This window comes from Durio zibethinus, chromosome 25 (assembly GCF_047325235.1).
Source record: "Durio zibethinus cultivar Kanyao isolate XHJ-2024 chromosome 25, ASM4732523v1, whole genome shotgun sequence".
NCBI lineage: Eukaryota > Viridiplantae > Streptophyta > Magnoliopsida > Malvales > Malvaceae > Durio > Durio zibethinus.
Genome location: NC_143186.1, coordinates 6,334,248 through 6,357,010, shown reverse-complemented (window position 1 = coordinate 6,357,010; position 22,763 = coordinate 6,334,248). Strand labels below are relative to the sequence as shown.

General features: G+C 32.6%; 2 protein-coding genes and 1 pseudogene across 3 annotated transcripts; 1 reads left to right on the top strand and 2 right to left on the bottom strand.

The window, feature by feature from the left end:
• Positions 1 to 293: 293 nt before the first annotated feature.
• Positions 294 to 1,084, bottom strand: LOC111276389 (uncharacterized). The gene is made up of 2 exons (XM_022862123.2): positions 939 to 1,084; positions 294 to 843 (listed from the first exon to the last, which is right to left on the bottom strand). The coding sequence occupies exons 1-2, from the start codon at positions 1,082 to 1,084 to the stop codon at positions 294 to 296; spliced, it is 696 nt and encodes a 231-aa protein (XP_022717858.2).
• Positions 1,085 to 7,426: 6,342 nt separating this feature from the next.
• LOC111275512 (uncharacterized) lies at positions 7,427 to 8,889 on the bottom strand. 2 transcript variants are annotated; one of them, XM_089754659.1, is made up of 4 exons: positions 8,678 to 8,889; positions 8,355 to 8,455; positions 8,008 to 8,246; positions 7,427 to 7,911 (listed from the first exon to the last, which is right to left on the bottom strand). In XM_089754659.1, exons 2-3 carry the CDS (start codon positions 8,451 to 8,453, stop codon positions 8,028 to 8,030), a joined length of 318 nt encoding a protein of 105 aa, XP_089610785.1. In that variant the 5' UTR covers positions 8,454 to 8,455; positions 8,678 to 8,889; the 3' UTR covers positions 7,427 to 7,911; positions 8,008 to 8,027. The 2 variants fall into 2 exon arrangements, with proteins under 2 accessions (XP_089610785.1, XP_022716595.1); XM_022860860.2 differs by having other exon boundaries at positions 7,439 to 7,931; positions 8,678 to 8,885.
• Positions 8,890 to 19,654: 10,765 nt separating this feature from the next.
• LOC111276390 (prohibitin-1, mitochondrial pseudogene) lies at positions 19,655 to 22,160 on the top strand (annotated as a pseudogene).
• Positions 22,161 to 22,763: the final 603 nt, after the last annotated feature.

The window sequence follows — 22,763 nt, the reverse complement described above, 5'->3', positions numbered from 1 at the left end:
GGAAGAATACGTGTGCAATTTTTCAATGTCTGTTAATCTGTTAAGGAAGGGTGGTGCAATTTTGTTTTTTGGCCAAAGAAAAGAATTCTTTTCCGGTAAACATTGCATTGTTTGTTTTACATTGTGCTCTTGATAATTGAGATTATGAGACCTTGAAACAGAAACTCTATCTACGGCTATCCTTATTCTCTACTTCTTTAGTGCGGTGTTGGTAAACTGTCCCTACTTAAGATTCCAACCAAAGAGGATAGGGGTTGCCTGAGCCAACCCAAACTTCAAATCCCCATTTTAGACTATGTTGCCACCGAGTCCGTAGCTTTATTAGCTTGTCTCTTCACCAACTTCAATTGCTTTTCTGGTAGCTCCCACCATAATTTCATTATCTCCCTCAAAATTGGTCTTATTCTCCAATTATAATTTTCATTTGTCCTTTGAAAATGACTATACAAAACTTTATAATCCATTTCCATTATTACCGTTTTAAATTTTCTAGCAGCTACTAATTCCAGTACTATTCTTACTGCCAATGCCTTTGCTGCTAAAGCTGAGCCTACCTTTACCTGCTTTCCAATCCCATCAACCATATTTCCACTTTCATCCCTAATCACTATTCCAATCCCTGCTCTTCTATTACTTTCTATAAATGTTCCATCACAGTTCATCTTTAACCACCTTCTTTTTGAGCATGACCACTGATCCTCCCTTCTTATTATGTTTACCCCCATTGTCCTTGCTAACTTAGATTGCTTCTCCTGTACCTTGTAGAAATCTGCAATGGCCTTCTTGGCTTTTAGTATCGCTACAGGTGGTACCAGCTCTATACCCCTCGCCACTACTTCGCACCTTGTTTTCCAAATCATCCAGCAAGTTTATGCCACACATGTCCTTATATGCTGTCTTTATACCATCGTTTTAGCTGTTCTAACACCTACACCGACCATCTATCAAAAGATATAACTTTTTCTTTTCGGATTTTTAGACCATGGCATACCTTAAGCCACATTCCCCTTGTCCAGTCACACTGTAGCAGTATATGTTCTACACTTTCTTCTTCTATCCCACACAGATTGCATATAAGGGGCATTTTACATTTTCGTTTCCATAGATTATAGTTTGTTTAGTAATATTGCATGATAGGGTAATAGGCTATAGGGGCGAAATTTAGACTAGAAAATGAGAATAGTAACGTGGAAAATACAAAGTCTGGGTGGTAATTTGAAATGCACACTGTTAGGAAAATTATTAAGGAAACAAATGTAGATGATTATGTTACAGGAGACAAAGTTGGTCAGCTGCGAAAATGGGGAAGTTGGGAAAATTTGGCCTAATGACAATGTAGTTTGGTTTGGCGGTGAGACAGAATGGAAAATAAGGGCGTTTGTTGATAATGTGGGATAAACAGTATTTCAAGGAAGAGTTAGTTCCTGTGAAGAAGAATTTTATTTTGGTTAAAGGAAGTTGGGTTCTTCACAAGTTCGACCATGTTGTAGCAAATGTGTATGCGCCCAATAATCAGGGAGAGAAGAAACTTCTGTGGGATGAGTTAATGGAGTTGAAAAATGAGATGGGGGAAGTTGGTATGTTGCTGGAGATTTGAACATGGTTAGAAACTCAAAGGAAAGGGGAAATTGTGTATGAGTTAATGGAGTTGAAAAATGAGACGTGGGAAGTTGGTGTGTTGCTGGAGATCTGATCACAGTAGAAACTCATAGGAAATGGGAAATTGTGTAGTAAAGCGATCTGGCATAGAATATTTCAATGACTTCATCAATGAAGGGGAGCTTATTGATCTACCTCTAAATGGGAATAAGTTTACATGGTACAGATCAGGGTCTAAGAGAAGTAGGTTACATAGGTTTCTATTGTCTTCTGAATGGTTGTTGAAGTTCGAGGAGCTATGTCAAAGAGGGTTGAAGAGGTCAATATCGGACCATTATCCTGTGCTGCTGTCTTCTGAAAAGGTGGTTTGGGGTCCAAGGCTATTTAAATTTCTGGATTGTTGGTGGAACAATAAGGGTTTCGAGAAGGTTATTGCTAACAAGTGGAGGTCATATAGATTTGAGGGGACACCGGGATTTAGAATGAGGGTGAAGTTGGATAAATTAAAAGGCTTTTCTCAAAGGATGGAATAGAGAGGAGTTTAGGATAGTAAAGAAGAAAATAGCTACTTTGGAAGAAAGACTAAAAGATATTGACAAGGTAGGGAATGACAGAGAGTTAACTGAGGGTGAGATAAAATCCAAGAAGGAGATCATTCAGTTATTATAGGAGGCACATCAAGATAAAGAATCAATTTGGAGGCTGAAGTCTAGAGTAAAATGGATCCAGGAAGGAAATAAGAATACCTATTTTTTCATCAGCAAAGCCAAGGTGAGGGTAGCAAAGAATCATATATGAGGACTGCTAATAAACGAGCATTGGATACCGGATGCAGGAATGATGAAGGCAGTGGTGGTGGATTACTTTAAGAAGACTTTTGAGCAGGACGAATGGGGGAGGTCTATGGTGGAAGGTTAGAATTATGCAAACTAGAATTCGATGTAGCAAGGTAGTTTGAGGCCCCGTTCATTATCGAAGAATTAAAGCGGGCAGTGGAGAAGTGTGATGGCTCGAAAGCATTGGGATCGGATGGATATAATATGAACTTTTCAAGAAGTCATGGAGGATACTAAGAGAAGAGCTAATGGAGTTCTTAACAAATTTGTACCGTCAAGGTAAGATACATAAAAGGTTGAACTCGTTGTTCATTATGTTAATCCCTGAAGTAGCTTGCCCATTTTCTTTGAAGGAGTATAGACCAATAAGTCTAGTCAATTCACTTTATAAAATTCTACTAAAAATTTTATCCAATAGACTAAAGAAGTTAATAGAAAGTGTGGTAACTGATACATAGAGTGCATTCATTGGTGGAAGACAAATGATGGATGCAATTTTATTAGCAAATGAATTGATTCATAGTATGATGCAAAAGCGGTGGAATAGGGGAGAATTTTATTGAAACTAGACTTTGAGGAGGCATATGATTGCCTTGACTGGAATTTTTTATTGATGACAACGGAAATGATGGGGTTCGGTTCGAAATGGAGAAGGTGGATTAAGGAGTGCATTTCTATAGTGAGAATCTCGGTATTGGTTAATACGCACACCAATAGCTGAGTTCCCTATTATAAGAGGGTTGAGGTAGGGGGATCCATTATCTCCGTTCTTGTTCTTATTGGTAGTGGAAGTCTTACACAAACTGTTAGAGAGAGCAGAGGAGTAGAGGTTGTTTAAGGGCATTAGAATTGCAGAATCTGGTTTAAGTATTTCACATCTCCAGTTTGCAGATGATATTATCATATTCATGGAAGTAGAGGAAAACTATGGACGGAATACTAAGAGAATATTGGGAAGCTTCGAGTTGCTGACGGGATTGCGAGTTAATTATGCTAGAACAATTATGTATCCGGTTGGGTGAAGGATTCGGGTGCTCAGGAAGTTGCGAACATATTGCAGTGTGGTAGAAACACTATACAGTTCCAATACCTAGGAATTCTTTTGGGGCCTAATCCAAAGAATATGATGACATGGGAACCTTTGATAGAAAAAGTTAAAGCAACGTTGGTATTTTGGCAGAGAAAGAATCTATCTTTTGCAGGAAGAGTTACGTTGATAAAGTTGGTTCTAAATTCTTTACCAATTTATTATTTATCCATCTTCAAGGCACCAAAAGGAGTAATAAGAAAGTTGGATAAGTTGAAAAGATTGTTCTTATGGGAAGGAGGGGAAGATAATTGGAGGATGGCGAAGGTAAGATGGATGACAGTATGCTAACTAAGAATATTCGAAGGATTAGGGATATCAAATATAGTTAACAAGGAATTTAGCATTATTGGGAAACTGGTAGTGGAGATATGGAATAGAAAGAGAAAAATTATGAAGGAGGCTAATAGAGGAGAAATATGGCAGAGGGCTTCCATAATGGGGACCAAATGAAAACCTGGTAATAAAGCGCCGACGGTATGGTAGAATATCATTAATATAAGGAAGGAGGAAGGCGTAAAAAATTTGATAGGAGTTGGAGGATGTAGATGGATTGTGGGTGATGGAACTAATGTATTATTTTGGTTAGACAAGTGGACTGGGTATAAACCACTGAAAGATGGACTTCCTAAGCTGTTTCCACTAGCTGTGGAAAAAGAAAGTTGGATAAGGGATGTTGTGGACATGGAGACAGGAGAGTGGAGTGTTCTTTGGAGAAGGCCACTGTTCGTATGGGAAAAGGAGTTATGGGAAAGTCTACTGGAAACGGTAAAGGGAGTTGTCTTTAGACCTGGCATAGGGATAGGATGGTGTGGGAGGCAGACCGAACAGAGAAGTTCTCGGTGAAACAATTTGAGTCAAAACTTGTCTGCTAACAAAATCATGTAATCAACAGGTGCGGTTCATTGCTATTTGGAAGCTCAAAGTCCCACCGAAGGTACAGAACTTTCTCTAGCGTGCCATACAGAACTTTATTCCATCTAAATGTTTTCTTAGAACTAGAGGGGTGAACTTAGGTGAGGATTAGTGTTTAAATCAGTGATGTGGGTTATTTATGGAGGATTGCGCTTATATATTATTTTTGTGTCAATTCTCTTGGGCTGTATGGGGTTCTGTCTTTAGGTGATCGGGTTTGGGTTGCGTGATAGCAGGGGATATAGAGGATATGCTAAATCAATGTGCATGTCCCCCCTTTGGGGGTACTACTAGAAAAAGATGCCTAGCAGTATGTGGAGCAACAGCTTGGTAAATTTGCCTGGCAAGAAATGAAACTATTTTTTAAAAAAAAGATTTTGTTTTTGGTGAAACTAAGGACTTTGTTTTGGATTAAAGCTATGTGAGAAGAGGGAGAAATAGAAGAAACGAAGTGGTGGGTGAAACCCACCGTTCAATAAACTGGGGAAAGACAATCAAAAGGCAAAGAAGGAGTTCATTGGGAATGCCCAAGAGGTAATGTTTTGAAGTTTAACGTTGATGGAGCTACTAAGGGCAATCTAGATCTTGCGGGTTGTGGTAAGGTGCTTAGTGACGCATCTAGTAATAAAAGAGGTATGTTTTATGGCCCTTTAAGGATATAAGACCCAATGTGGACGTAGTTATTGGCAATTAAAAGAGCACTACAAGTGCTTTTAGATTCTCCGTGGCATAATGAACCTGTGCTAGTCATAGAGACAGATTCCAAAATGGCGATCAACTCAGTGCTGAATAAGAAAGCAAGGTCGTGGACGCAGTGCAAAAAAATGGAAGAGATCGATACGTTTAAAGAAAAAGTTGGAAAAGTGGACTTTGTGCATGTCTATAAAGAGGCTAATGGATTTGTTGGGGTGTTGAATCATTAGAGTTATTTTTGGCTTGGCTGTAATACTAATTAGATATACTTATTGTAAGCAGGAGATAATAGGCGATATAACAGTCCAATAGCGAGATCCCTGTGAGGGGTGGGAGCAGTGAATTGTACTTCTTAAACCAAATTAATAAAAATACTAGGTGAGCAAAACTAAAAGAAAAAGATTATAGTTTGTTGGAATTGCATCCATACAGACTTACCACATAAAAACTTTGATTTTATTAGGAATTGTCAGTCTCCATACCTCTTTCCAGACCTTCTCATCAACCACATGTGAGCTTGAGGGTCTTGTTCCTTGTTTGAGATTTTGTTGCCTTTTTCAGTATTCTATACCCTGGTCTTATTGTATACTCTCCTTTATCCCCCTTTGCCCATACCAATTCATCTTTACAAATTTGGCCCCTTATAAGAACTTCCTTGATTGCCTCTTTCTCCTCCCTATTTATCCATGGCTTAATACTTTCTAAGCTCCATTCCTTTCTTTTGTAGTTTATCAATTTCCCCACTTTCACTGGTGCTATTCCATCCCCCGATTTTGAAAGTTGTAGCTTCTTTCATTTCAATCCAGGAATCCAATAATCTCTCCATATCTCAATATTCTGCCCATTCCCTACTTGCCACATTAGATTTTCCTTAAGAAAATATCTGCCTTCAAGCATGCTACTTCACGTCCATGATGCTCTTGCTCCTTTTGTAGCCTGTAGAATTGGATTTTGAGGGAAGTAGATCCCTTTGAAGATCCTTGCCCATATTGCATTTAGGTTTTGCAACATTGTCTAGCTTTGTTTTGCTAACAATGCTTAGTTGAATATTTCCAAATCCTTGAACCCCATACCACCATCCACTTTTGGTTTTGTAAGCCTATCCCAACTTTTTCAATGTATTTTATTGTCATAACCCCCTTCCCCCACCAGAACTTTGCCATCATAGAGTTCAACTCCTCACATGTCTTTAATGGAAATTTGTAATAGGACATTAAGTAGGGATCGGACATGCAACAGCTTTTATTAAAACCTCATTCCCTCCCATTGACAAAGTTTTCTGCTTCCATCCTTTAAGCTTTGCCAAGCGTGATGCGAGTTTAGTGGCAAATTAGAGGTCAATTTGTAGGTAGCAACAATAGCATAAAATTTTTCATTAGAGAAGGATTTTTTCTTTTTTAAATAATCCGATAAAAAGACAGATATTGTCTGAAATTTTCAAAACTGAAAAAGCGTCACTTTCTAGATTTGGGTCTAAGTGTCTATTGCTTTCTATACTAAATAAATCCCTCATCGAGATTATTATGAATGGAACGAGGTTCTTGGGAATGATAACAAAGGAAGCTAAGGCACTGTAGACTAAAAGGATAATAATACTTTTTTTATGGAAAAAAGATAAGAATACTTGATAATGGATCTGTTGTTCTGGCTGCATAACAAAACTTTTGTTCTAGTCGCTAGATAAAAATAAATTTTCCTACAAAATACCTGAATATTTGTTTCAACGAAGTTGAGTTAGAAATTCCATTTTCAAAATTAAAAAAAAAAAGAAATATTATACATGTACTCCTAAAGTTCTTTAGAACCCAATTGTCTGCTAGGAGATTTTTTAGGAAATTAATGCTTGACATCAAGTTTTTCACGTGGATAAGACTATATACACTCGTTTGGTACACTAATATAATATATAAAAGGTTTTTCTTTTTTTTTTTTCAACAAAAAGAAAGTTTTCGGATTCCTGTTATGGTTTATAAAAATTTTAGTGCTTTTCAGCTAATTCTCTAAAATAAAAAGTGAGCTTGTGAAATGAGTAAATGCATCACTGTCCTTTTCACGTACCATTATTTGTAAGAATAAGTTGTGTGATACTTCTTACATTAATACTGTAAAATTACTAAAGTGGTTTGGGTGTATCTGATGGATGTAGATAATATACATTGCACATGAGTAAATTTTCTCTATTTTATCTAAATATTTACCAAAACCTTATGTAGAAGTATGTAAGGCTACAAGGCCTGTAAAACTTTTAACAATTTTGAAGTTTTAATTGGTAGAAAAAGCTAAATAATATTGATCAGGTAAATGAATTAATGCAAAATATTGAGAATAAGAGAACTTGTAGAATTAAAGTACCGTAAAATTTTGAAATGGTGAAAGCATTTGCTTCTGCAATAATTTCTGGCTAAATGGTGGTATGACGAAGATCATAGGAAATGACATGTTGAAATTGTTAATCAATCATCAGTTATACAAGTGTTCTCAAAATAATTTCTTGTATTTAGAGAAACCTCATCCAAATTAATAATAAAAAGAATGAATAGCACTGAAACAAGTAGCAAGGATGAATCACCAGAATCAGAAATTACGATTAAATGATCATAGCACAAAGTGGAACAGATTAAGTTATTCAGATAAAAAAAAAAAAAAAACCCCAAAGAGAATTGTCTTTCAATACCGAAACACACCAATTTAGTTCTTGATAGGTAGATATATAAAACACACGAATATAGAAACCCTAAGCTGTCAAAGCTGTTTGTCTTGTCTTCTCTTATTCAATTGAAGCTGCTTCATAAATAAGATCCCTAGAAAAATTGAATTCCATCAGATAATATTTCAGATAACAAAAACATTGTGAAATGTTAAAGTTTAGGGCTAAACCATTCAGATTTATCAAACGGTCAAAAGCCTTTATCTTCAGCATCCCAAGCAGCAAGCTTATCAAGAATGTAAGCTTTGATCACAGAGTTCAGCTCTCTCAACTGGCGATTACTTTCCCTAATTTCAGCAAATATCAACGGAAACACTTCCAGTCCCAGTTTGGCGATGTGGGTACTCAGTTTCTGCTTCTTTTTCTTATCCTTTTTCTTCTTATCATTAGCTTGCTTTGGTTTGCCAACCTAAACAGAAATGAAAACAAAAAACGAAACAAAGCGGAGAATAAAAGCAGTACATATTCAGAGCTTGAAAAGGCCAAGAATTTTCCAATAAATTTATCGAAACTATACCTCAAACTTGGGTTTCCTTGACCTGCGGTGTTCCTTTTGGGAAACTTCGGGTCCAGTTTCTTTTCTTTCACCCATGAAATTCTTCATTGTTTTCTCCATCTCTGCTAGTCGAAATTTAAAGAGAAAAAAAAAGTATTATTTTCTTGAAAGATTCCAAACAAGAAAAATTAGTATTATAAGTTAAATTGCTTGCTGATAACGTCGATGGCATTTTTTGGATTATAAAAGAAATACATATGAAAAAAATTAAAAGAAAGAAAATAAGAGTGAAACATGCAAGTAATTTGAAACAATCTAATCAACTCATACAGATAAGAAATAACCTTAAAAATTTGCTGCTGTTTACGCGACGCTGGCGGCTGTGAGGACTGAAGAGAAGGGTGAAAGACGGAGAGTTCGAAAGTTCGGACAACTTGTATGCTACCAACTTTAATTTATAATGGTTTTTTTCTTTTTCTTTTTCAATATTTTTTAGTTTGACCAACAGAATGAAACCATATTTTTAGAAAGATAAGGTGCGCATGAATCATCAAGAAATGATGATTTATGATACAGAATAAAATTACAAAATGAAATATCCGTATAAATTTTTCTTAATTTTACATTTTGTTATGCGATTTTTATTTTTTTAATCCAATAATACATAACTTTTATGTTTTATTTATTTGATATTCGTGCACATATTGTTAAATTTTAAGTAATTTAAAATATTTAATTGTTTTATTTGATAGCAATAAAATTTCCTTCATTTAATATATATATAATATGAATATTGGATTAATTTGAAATTTTATATGTAATAAATATAAAAAAAAATTATTAAACCTAACTATTGATAATTTTTTAAAATATTAATTATACATAAAATTATATATGTGTAAAATTTAATTAGTTTTTACAATATAAAATTGTTTTAAATTTATAATTTTTGAAATTAAATAAGATTTGTTTTGTACCTATATAAAATAAAGAAAGCCTAGATGATGAAGGCCTTTGACATTTTAGTGCGGGTGCAGTGGATTCTGTTAGCTTTTCTAATTTCACTTCCTTCTGGTGTAGCTGGAAATCGCGCGACTGTGGCCGGCTAACGGAGAGTCTCGTGCGATTGACTCTCGACCATTATAAAGTCATCTCTAAGGATAATCCCGACGATATTGAGATTAATTTTGATAAAATAAAAAATAATAATAGTAGAGATAAAATTGATTATTTGGATAAAAAAGAATAATAATGGTGACGTGAATTATAATGAAAAAAAATAATTATTAAGGATATTAGATTAAAAGTTATACATAATAAAAATTTTAAATTATATAATATTTATAAAATTTATTCATTATATAAAAATTATTAATAAATAATAAAATATAGCAAATATATTTATTAATATATTAAATAATAAAATATATATATTAAATTAACAAACTTAATTTATAATTTTTAAATAAAAAAACTATAAAATGTTTTGAAATAATAATAAAACTTAAAAATTAAAAGTAGAAAAATTTCACTAACCGAATAACAATCGATAAATGATCAATTTTGAATGGCACATCTATTTATTTGGAAACGAATATTGCGAGTCACAAATTTTTTATTTTATTAAAACTGCACCGCCATCTACTTTAATGTTCATAGTGTTGTGATGAGGCAAAAAGGGCCCATCTACTTCGGATAAGGATGATTATTAAATATTTAATTTCATTAACATGAACAAAAGTCATTGTGGTTTCTTTGAACGGAATTGTGCTTTGCTTGGTGTTGGTGCCTCATCAACGTAATTGGGCCACGTTAATGAAAGTCACCTGCTTTTCTCATTTTGGCTAAACCGCTGTTTCTCGCATCCTCAATTATTATTATTTAAAACATGAACCTAACTCTGCAAAGTATTATGTTAGAATATTCAAAAACATAAAAATCAAATTCTTATTCCAAAAGTAATATAAAATTAAATTAAAAAAGGCAGATGAGAAATCGTAAACAAATCTCTTTAATTTGCTCTTCTGTAGATAGTTTTATGGGATCTCCACCAAGTCCATCCATCTCTTTAAACTCTTCCTAATCGTCACTTTTTTTTCCGACGATAAAATGGTTCAAATCTACTATTTCAGTTTAGTGGTGAATGGTTAAAATTATCTGTTAATATAGGCATGACTTTAGAACTTGAATTTGAAAAATAAAAAAATCAAATTATTATAGTAGAACTTGAATTTGAAAAAAAAATCAAATTATATATAATTTGAAAAATTATTATAATTATAATTAAATAACTTTCAAGATATATCAAATAGTATATTTATGAAATTCAAAACTTAATTTAATTAATTTATACAATCACCTTAAAAAAATAGCATACATTAAATTGGATTCATATTTTAATATCAGTAACTGTTTTCACTATACTCAAATTGTAGTCCCTTACAAAAAAAAAAAAAAAAACATTTATGAAACATATTGATAAACAAACTGATCAAATAACCAAATCAATATAATGTTGGACAATTTTAAGGGTGCACCATCTTCACTCTGGTCTAGTGCTTTCAAAATTACTTTTTGTGAGTACTTCACACAGAAATAGAACATGATTCACAAAATTTCTTAATTATTTGTTAGATCTATATTAATCGCTAGATTTAAAATACCTTAATGATTTAGGTAATATGTAATCATGTCTCTATCGTCTCTAAAATATAGAATTGTGTTGAATTTTAACTAATTTTTCGGATATGTATAACTTCATCGCGACAAACCAAATCCAAGTACATGTCATCAAATTTGAGTTATTTGAAGAAAAGTTATTAATCATAGAAGGAGACCGATACATTAATTTCACATATCCAAGATAACTAACAGTACTTCACGTAAACTAAACAATACTTGATTACAACCATAGACCAAAATGTGCTATTTCCTATTCAATATTTCACTGATATTTAAATAACAAAGCTGGGCGTCCTACTGAGTTTCCTTGTTGTGGCATCATGGAGATTTTGGAATCAATTTCTTAAAATTTTTGTTGCACTTCTCTTTGCCCTTCTCTCATACTCATCTTTCTTTTTCCTCTCCTCTTTCCTTCCTGAGCATCCAAATTCAACATTAGAATATCACATAATAACATTAACAATGAAAAAGAAAGCAATTATGAATCCGATATTATGCGTATTGACTTTTTCAATTCTACTTTTTTGAAAAGGGTTTCAATTCTACTTTTAATTTAATTAATAGCCTGCCTGTCTTTTTCTATTAGTGTCCATAATATGTCCATTTTGAATGAGAAAAATCCTACAATTTTTTTTTTATAATAACTTTTAATATTTTTTTTATACAATAAGTAAGCTTTTAAGTTTCTATGTGCTACCCTTTTACCAAATTTGAAAGGAGGTTATTTTAATAATTGTAAGAAAAGTTATGTCATGTACTATTAGTGAAATTTTAAATTTCATTAGTGGAATTAAAAAAATTGCTATGTAGTTCTCTATGTTATATTAAAAAATACATAATTAATATTATAAAAAATACATGTGACGGTCTTTGAGCCTTGCTTAATGAGTTCAAAATTTTCATTAATGATAGATGAAAAAACAATTTTTATTTTAGAACTATGTCACAATTTTTTATATCAACTTTAACATTTTTTACCTTCTAATATTTAAAATTCTAGTTTTCAATGCTATAACAAAATCAGTTCTTTCAATATTATAAGATAGATAATTCAATTAATATATGTTTATATTTAACATATAATATCAACAATTGAGTTAGTATTATAAGTTAGTATATCTTAAAATAAATAATTCAATAAATATACATAAAATTATAAAATAAATATATTATTCTTTTTGTTTTAAATTTAATGCTTTTGTTAACTTTGTAGCTAAACTAAACTAATTATTCTAACAATAACTTTTTTATAATATTATTTAGAATTAAAATATTTTGAAGATTTTGATTTTAAAAATTTTAAAAACCTAATTTACTTTATGAGAAATTATCTAGTCTAGAGTAAATAAAATTTTAAAACTCTACAAGTAGAGTTAATAGGAATGACATATACCTCTTAATGTATATTAAAAAATAAAAAAGTCAATTAAGAAAGGAGTTTATGATGCACTATTAGTGTATAAACTCTATACATTTTTGATAAATCAGATAATATCATTTTATTAATGAGTAAATATTAATTCTTAAAATAAATATATAAAAAATTAATATTTAAAAAAAAATTATTTATTAACGTGGTGATATTATCTAATTCATCTTATTAAGCTAAAAGGTTAAAAATGCCTTTAAAAAAAGTACTCATTAGTAGTTTTGCTCGTCCATTCCACCCAAGTGATAGAAAAGATACCTTCAATCTAGTCAGGTTGATGTGTGTTAAGTTAAAAATAAAACGCCAAGTTGCATGTCCTAACATCATTTAACAATTGATCCCCATCTACGGGGCTAGTCGCGCTATCATTTTACAATTGGTCGATCATAAAATACCAAGTTGTCGTTGTTCAATCAGCTTCCACTCCCTTTTGACTCTTGATTTTAATCAACAATTTTTTGTTGCTCAATGCTTCATAAATCTCCGCTTATATCTCAGCAGTTTTCTTTTTTTTAGGAAAAAAAAAGGAATGATTGGTTAATCAATGGATAACTTCAGAAAACCAAATATTTATGGGAGTTGTGCAAGTAAGGACATCGGATATAAAGTTTAATTTTCATTACAAAATTATTCTTTCATAGTTTTAAATACTGATAAATTGTCCTTCAAGATTTTATCTTAAACGTTTTTGCAACTTTTAATAGTGAAAATTGAAATGCTTTTTATCTCAAATGTTAATTTCCCTACATCAAGGTACATAAAAAATTCTACTACAACAACCTTGATCAAGATAAATTTAATCAAATTGGTGTCCCAAATTTGAGTGGAAAACTTTATCATCAACCTACAATAGTAAGTAAGTAGTGGAGAGGTACACCACATGTCTATAGAAGAATGCTCATCGCCGAAAGCTTCAATTGTGTTTAAAGTTGCTCTAAGAAATACCGAAAATAAAAGAAAATTAGATAAAGCATAAAGAGAAAGATGCAAGGTAAATCACTACCTCTTGTTTTCGTTCCTCCCCTTCCATTAGATTTATTTATTTTTTTTTTATCAATTTCCCTTTCCTTCCTAGCAAATATTGCATAGTCTATTACTTTGATTTAATACTCAGTTTTTCCACTTTTCTCTTTAACCTTTCTTTCTAACGTTGTACACATGAAAAAACTACAAATGACACCAGACTTGGTGACTCTTGTTGAAGAAAATAAGCATTTAAAGATAGAGAATCAATCTTTGAAGGAGAAAAATGCTTCTATGAATCAAATTTTGCAATCTTAAATGAAAGAGTTGAATCAGCATAAAAATCTTATTAACAACTTGAAATTTGAGAATAGAAAGCAAAATACTCTTGCACAAATACTTTTAGACCTTGTAGTTAGTCTCTCTCTCTCAAACACAGATATACACATATAGTTGGATGCACATGCAAAATGCATGAGGTTAGATTTTTTTTGGTTGATTTTATTCTAATATTCATAATTGTTATTTATTATTATGTTAGAAATAAACCATTCTTCAATTATGAATCCAATTTAATATAATTATAACTCTTTTACGTCTAAAAGATGAATCTTCATATTAACCAATAATTTTAGTTAAAAATAATAATTTTTTATATACAAAAAAAGAATGTGTTTTTTTATTAATAAAAATTTTTACACAACTCGTGCTTATATACACACATGGATATAGTATATATTTACTTGCAATTATAGGTTTAAAATAATAAATATTTGGCATAAGTATAAAAAAGCTTATGAAATAAATTAAATAATCATCAAGCCGTTATTGTTTTATTATAATCAATTAAGTTTTCAAACATCTATTTTCATAAATTAAGCCCTTTTTATATGAATATTGGTTAACCGTCAACACACGTTGTTGTCCAATTGAGGTTTCAATTGGGTGAAAAAAAATGTTTAAGGATTCAATTTACTAAAATTAGAGGTTTAAGGGTTTAACTGTTTCAAAATAAAAAAATTCAAGGTTTGATTGATTATAATAAAATCTAGGGACTTAAATGATTATTAAATTTTTGTTCGAGAGTTTTTTTTTATTATTTAGCCTAAATATTTTGAGATAAATATTATTTAGTTATTATTGTTGATCGGTAATTGATTTGCAAGATTTTATAGTTTGCTTAGTTTTTTTTTTGAAAGTTTATGGTCGAAAGTTTTGCTTAGTTTATGGCTAGTGGTAAGTAATTGGTAACTATTAATCAGTATATAATTATTCCTAAATATTTGTTTATTTTGTTGTATTTGAATGTTGAAAGTTTTGATAGTTTTTCTTGTCAGATTTATTCTTTGGTTAAATATATATTATATCATCAAATTTAGTTTAAAGTTTTTATTAGTTAGTGTAAGACATCAAAATTTAATAAATAAATTTTTAATTGTTATATATATCAACTTTAAAAAAATATACTTATTGATGGTGTTTTGGGTGTCAAAAAGAAGAAAGGTAACTAAATGATCGTATGAAAGATAGTTGGAACTTGTAGCAAAAAATCATACTTACGAAACACCGAAGTTGGTTCTTTGGGATGCACTCTAACGTTCAAGTTAGTCAAGTGTTTTAGGGTTTAAGTGTAGAAGAAGGTAAGCTGTAAGTACTTAAGAAGCTTAAAGAAGAAAGATTCTTAGTTCTTACTATACTTAGGCTTCTTTTTTCACCTTATATGAGAGGAATGACGGTAACATGACTAGGATAGTTGATAATTGATGGTAAGTTCATGTGGAGTTCAATAAGGGGCAACATGCATGATTGTGGGTTGTATTTAATGATCCTAAGCATGTTGGTGCCCATAACGATGCTTTGATGGTCTTATTATTATGGGTTGTATTTAATGGTCTTATTATGAAGTGATGCTTCGATGGGACGTTAGTGAAGATAGTTGGGCGAGTCCCCCCATAGCGAGGGCAAGCTTGCTTTGAAACCAAAAGTCTAGATGTTGGCCATCACTTATGGTGATGAGGTAGTCAAGCGTGTGTTGACTTGGTGATCATAAGAATTGACCTTGTTAATAGAGTAGATAAGTATAAAAATTGCCTCATGTATAGTAGAAACTAAGAATCCTTCTTTTTTAAACTTCTTAAATACTTATAGCTTACTTTTTTCCATACCTAAACCTAAAACACTTGACTGACTTGAGCTTTGGATCAACCAATTTCGACGCTTTTTGACCATGCTTTTTTGCTGTAAGTCCTAATTATCCTTCATACACCATTAAGTTACCTTCCTTCCTGCTGAAACCCAAAACACCATCAACAATTAGCGCTATATGTGGGAAACGATAGCAATGTTTTACCTTTACTCCTTTGAAATAGTAACCCTAGTTATGAACATTACCGCCCAACTTGCAGCCACCTCTAATGTAGCAGCCATGCTTCCAACTCCCTTACAAATCCCATCACCAAAACTCTTCTCATAGACACCAAGGTACAATACTACCCTTCCATTTCCCAATAACCTAGTATCATTGAATGCTTGGACTACGCAGCCAATGGACTATTATCAAAACTTGATGGAAGTTTTATCTCTAAATATAACCTTAACCCTTCCATTGGCCCATACCACTACTAATGGACCTTTGAACCCAACCTCACAACCATGTCCACTACAAATGCAATCCTCACAGCCAATTAATGCAATTTATTAGTAAAATATTCCCCTTGCCATATCCACTATTCGAGTTACACTACCAACTCCACATCTCCATATACCACATAAACATGCAACATCTCTTAGATTTTTACCATATATTAATGACCCAGATATAGCTATTAAATGCCCAAGTAACCACTCAACAGAGATTACTACAATACTACCAAAAAGCCACCTAACAACCATCGCAGGAAAAACTTCACCCTAGAGAAAGCTCGGCCTCTTCCTTCCAAAAACCACCTAATTAATGCAATCCATTAAAAGTATAACCAAACATAATCCCAAAAGTTGCATTAAAGCTTCCTAATAAAGACACAATTGCTAAACGAAAGAGTTTGATATTGAATAAATAAGCAATTAGCCTCAGCGCAAGTGGGAGATTGTTCATGGATATGTCTTAAAGCCAACTGATTGGTTGAAGGAAACACATCTAAGTTGCCTCTATCATTATGATTTACTGATTAAAAGGTTTTCCTTTATCAATAAGCATGGGAATCAAGAGTTATCAGGGTGCTAATTGGATGAAACTTATGGAACATAATGGCATTGCAAGAGAAATGTAAAGAATTACAATTATGAGATCCTTATGATTCAAAGCCTATGTAGCTAAATTGTTCTTCGTCAATGTGTTTAGATAAAGCATTAACAATGCTTAGAGACTTGTACATATTAAGCCTTCTTACTTGTGAAGTAAGCGACCTATTTCAAAGGTTAAAGTATAGGGATACTTAAAGATAACATATGGGTGTTTGTTAATGAAAAAGTTCAATGAACATGGCTTATTATGAGAACTTCATTTGATATCTCACTCAAGTGTTCATGACATGTTTTCATGTGTCAGTCATGTGTCTTTTAACTTAAGACACCAAGTCATCTTGTTTGTGGATCACCATACTTTGATTTTACTTCTATGGGTCAGGATGCCTAATGCCACAAAATAGTGCTTTTAGTTATGGTCTGAAGCATATGAAAATAAATGAATGGTCATGAAAGGATCTATCACCCGAAGTGATATGAAGGGATATATGTCATTTGTTTTTGGCTCTAGTTAAAAAGTTTTTATTCGGAGCATGATGATGAATTTAGATGAAATAATTTCATGCTAAATTCATACATGTTGAGTAGAAGTTACAAGAACTAATTTGAGAGGTTTTATGAGTAGACACTACACCATACTTATAGCATTTCAAGATATATGGTGGAAGGATAAAATTACACCAATAGATTGAGCACTGAATGGTTAATATAGAACTTCTTTGATTCTTTAATATTTGGATAGACGTGATGCATTACTAGATATCGTTTATGATTTATGAGTATATGTTGGTCATTCTTGATTAATTTGACATTATATTCATTGCTAACATATTGAAAATCTAATGGGTCACACACATAAGGTGACACTACTGTGTTAATATGAGATTAATCATTTAAGTTGCACTTAATTCAAAAGAACCAATATAGGGACTAAATTGCAAGGACTGTAAAAGTTATGATCTTAAGTGCAAAGGTGAGAATTGAAAGGAATTATAAATAGATGACTTCCTACCTTAGCCGTACACCCCTAAGACACTTGAGAAGAGTCTATTGCGATTGAGAATTATGAAAACCCAAGTCCCTATAGGTTGGCTAATACTAGGGGTTTTTTAGGGAGGCATCGACCTTTCTTATTCTGTAAGAAAACTATTTTCTTTCCTCTTCGTTCTTGATACCTCGAGGCAAATAGCCATGATAGGATTGGCTTCTGGTTGAAACAACTACTAGCCCAGGTAAAAATCTCTTCTGGTGAAGTTTTCAACAATAGTTACTGTGTGGATCACCTTTGGTTATAAAACACTTTGGTGGCTTAAGTCTTGATTTCTTTTCATTTTTAGACATAATCAAGGGTTGTTTTAACTCTTGATTATGATATCTTGATTTTAGGTATGATTCTAAATCGATCCACATTTAAAAGTTTTGAATTATATGCATAAACACAAGTATGATCTTGTGATTGTCTCAATTTTGATTGTTTTCTTTGTTCTGCTACGTTATTTGGTACATATGATGTAAGTTTATGTTGTTTATAATTCATGACACTAGACAACAATCCCAACATTAAAAACAGCATTATTAACCTCAGTAAGTTATCTCAGTAAAACTACCCTATATATTAGTTACCTCAATTAGGTGTAAACTCAACTCAACAAAATCAATACTGTCACTTATTATTTAGAATTTATCTTGACACAAGCTACCAAAATATCATTTTCACTTAGACTAGGTAACCTCAAAATAATCCTTGCTAACTTAGTCACTAATTCAAATATGTCGTTCTAAATTTTCCTATTCAAGATATCTTTATATCTGAACCCACCACGGAATCCAGACTTGATTTAATTGTTAGGGGGTAGAATAATATAGATATTTTATACTTCAAGGGTAAAATACTCTTTTACTTGATTTGAAGATACTTTCAGACTACAAGGATATTATCATCTTTTAGTCGACCTAACTTGGATAAAACCATTAAAGGAAGTTTCTTCCATCTACAACCTAATTCTCGAAGATGCACTTTCCAAGACATCAACGTGGACAACCACGTTACATCTTACGTATTTCATTTGATCATGTATGCATGCCATTCAAGTATTGGATACTTTAAGGTAATGTGAGGCCAAATCTATTCCACATCAAGTCAGAATTGACTAGTCAGTTCAAGTATAAAATCTCTCCCTCTTTTCAAGTAACCCTAAGACCATTCATTTTTTCTCATTTCCTAAATTCCTTAACCTCTTCTTGCTTTCCATCTCCTCTTTCAATCCTTTAACTTAAGGGTAGAGGCATAGAGGCTGAAATCACTTCTAGCCTTTGTTCCTAACCGCCGTTTACAGCTTTCATGTGGTTACCTGTATCTGCTTTAAGAACAAACATTAATGTATTTGAATTATTCAAAAAGTCATATCTACACATATATAACTCCCATTTAAAGTTTAAGTCATTTGTTAGAAAACTTTTGTGCCATGACTTTTTGTCAACATTCAACTTCAATTATTACTATATTTTTAAGAAATGAGTCTTATGGATCTAAATTTTCATTTTACTTGTAGAGTTGTAGATGTATATATTCTTCTTTCACTTGCTAATTTTAGAGTTTAAAAGATTTTATAAATGAAGTTACAAAATTTCAGATTTAAACTTTAAGCGAATTACTAAAAATATCTCTTGAAGTTTCTCAGAGAATAAACAATAAAATGAATAGTTAAGATTTTAGAATTTCTAATTTTGATGAATGAAGTTCATATATATATATATATATATATATATCATAGAAATAGAAGAGATGTTTATGAAATAAGATATAGTTCCATTTGTTGTATGATCACTTGTTGTATGATCAAACGCTTAGAGAGAGAACTAAAGCAATATCTATAATTCAACTAATAATTAAGTTATTAAATTATCAACAACTATATATGATTAATATTTTTGAGTTTTGACAAAGAAAGTGTCAAACTTAATATATAATTAATATTGTTCGATTTTTCCTCCAATGTTGTGGAGGGTTGTTGTTAATGTGGAATATATATTTATATTTATGAAGAAAAAATTGATTGAAGAGATAGTTTTGTAGTCCAATGCAACACTGGTGTGTCTAATTTTGGTTGTGGAGTGTTAGTCTGGAACCATCAAACATGGAAGCTCCTACTATGCTGGCTGCGTTTCAGTTTGGCTAGAAGAATTAACGAAACGTACAATTCAGTTTTTCCTACTTCAGTCATTCAGATGAGTTTAATGTCAAGAAATACTATGCTAGTAATTGGTATGAGATTCATAAATGACAGCAAAATAGTTACTAGATTTAGGCTTTGTTTCATTTTTTTGGGAAAATATGGCTTTCAGGATTGGAAAAAAGCTTACATTTTGACAGATCTTTGGGCTCTGCTAAGTGAATCTGTTTCTATCTAGATTGCATGTAGCGTATATCTGTTTCTATCTAGATGAGTTATATTTGCATGTAGCATATATTTTCTATCTTAATTATGGCAAGTTTCTTCCTCTCAAAATAGTAGCTGCGGCTCGAAGAAACTACTAAAGCTTAGACCTAAATACTCGTTACCATGCCTAGATCTGTTGTTAATAAAGGTTTGTCAAGTCAAGAGACTTCTAAGCTTCAGTACTTTCAGCTCCACCTTCAGTTTATAAAATTTGACGTTCTATAGTTAAAAGTATGGCTTTCATTCATAGGCTATTATACCTACTTGGAGTAACGAAAACTTAACTTTAAAAGCAAATGAGCAAACTAAAAACATGCATGCAGATGATTTATGAGACAAATTAAAAACATACTCAAAAGTCGGAATAGTTTGAGGTGAGAGTTCAAATGAATGAAATCTCTCATGATTTTATGTATATTCTAAAGGACAATTCTAAGATTTTAGGATATTGAGAAGCCTCAAATCGATCTCTTCCGTCCTCACTTCACCGCTGGGCTGTTTTAGCATCGAGTAAAATGAATCTCAACAACATGAAAGTTCCTAAGATGCCGGGAGGTGGAGCTCTTCCTGCTTTGCTTAAGAGTGGAGTCATTGATGGGCTTGGCCTCTATGGAATTGCCAACAGTCTCTACAACGTTGAAGGAAGGAATCGAGCTATTGTTTTCAATAGTATATTAGGCATCAAAGATAAGGTTTATACTGAGGGGACACACCTTATGGTTCCATGGATTGAGAGGCCTATCATCTATGATGTTCGTGCAAGACCTCATCTAGTTGAGAGCACTTCTGGTAGTCGTGATCTCGAGATGGTGAAGATTGGGCTTAGAGTTCTCACTTGCCCTAAGGCAGGTCAGTTAACGGAAATTTATCGGACCTTTGGTGAGAACTATAACGAGAGGGTCCTGCCTTCAATCGTTCATGAAACTTTAAAAGCTGTGGTTGGTAAGTAGAATGCCAGCCAACTCATTACTCAGAGAGAGAACGTTAGTAAGGAAATTCTGAAGATATTGACTGAAAGGGCAGCTTACTTCAATATTGAACTGGATGATGTATCCATTACGAACCTGACTTTTGCAAAGGAATTCACCTCTGCGATTGAGGCCAAACAGGTGGCTGCACAAGAAGCTAAGAGAACCGAATTTATTGTGGAAAAAGCTGAACAGGACAAGAAAACTGCTGTTATCGGAGCACAGGGTGAAGCCAAGAGTGCCCAACTCAATTGGTCAAGCTATTGCAAACAATCCAGCATTCATCACATTGAGGAAAATTGAAGCTTTTAGAGAAATTACACAGACCATTTCAAATTCAGCCAACAAAGTTTTCTTGAATTCAAAGGATCTATTGATGAACCTTCAGGAGATGAAAATGGAATCCCACCAAAAGGAATTGCCATGTTAAGTTGAAAACTTAGTTACTGCCCCTCGTTAGTTTTGTTGCTCGCTTTGCTCAAATGAGCAAACCAAAACCATGCATGCAGATGATTTATGAGACAAAATACATACTCAAAGTTGGAGTAGTTTGAGGTGAGAGCTCATATGAATGAAATCTCTCATGATTAATATATATATATATATTTTGTCTAAAAGACAATTTTAAGATTGGAGGATATTGATAGGAGGTAAAGAGGATATCGGCTTGTTTTAGACCTCAGCCGACTTTCTCACGTCAAAAGAAACTGGGAATGAGTAGTTAAACTCCCTATTTTATCAAATGCTGGAGTTGTTTGTTTCCTCAAACATTATCATCATCAAAAGAACAAATAAAAAAAAAAAAGAGGCAGCCATCAAAATCAAATCCGGAAAATATTCAAATCAAACTAAAACTGCAATTCAAACATCTCCCAGTTCCATTCAAAAAGTTTAATAAAAGGAAGAAAACCACAGACCCAATTCACTCTATATAGTAGCAGTTCCAATTCCAAATACATTCTAGAACATAGCAGTTCCAGTTCCACAGCAAAAATCCTTATTTAAACTAAGAAAAGGTAAAAAAGCCAAGATGGGAAGCTTAAATCCATGAGAAAAGTCCTTCTGGAGCTCCACCATGCCAACTGAGCTACTAACTCCTCAACATCCCTAGAAAAACAGTAATTTATAATCAATATTAGGATAAAACAGTCATACATGAATGAATCAAATTAATCGATCAGCAACCAATACCCACTAAAGAGAGTAGGAAAAGTGATCAATCGCCATGGTTTTTAGCAAGCCAAGCAGAAATGAGTTCAAGGAGCAGAGCACTGGACGACTCAGCAGTTAAGGTAAGTGGATGAATCGCTTCTCTGATTTGGACGATTGCCTGGTAACGGTTTTCCACCAAGTTTGTCAATTGAGTCACCTCCTCTTTCATCTGTGCAGTCGATGACTTTAACTTTTTCACTTTCTTCTCTGCTTTCTGTTTATGATTACAAGTTTGAGCAGTTTTTAGGGTTAGGGAAACTGGGGAAAAGGAGAAAGAATAGAGAAAAAATGAAAAGACGACAAGACAAGGATTTGACTTATCTACAAAAGAAAATCAAGTTCCTTAATCCTTGTTTGAAGAAAATTCAAGTCTCTTTCTCTTCTGGGCATGATGGATCCTCTTTTGTTTCAACACTGTAAAAGTATATTTCAGTCAATGCATTCAGCATAAAAATAAAAATTGAAAACAAACAGTCCAGAAGGAAAACAAAGG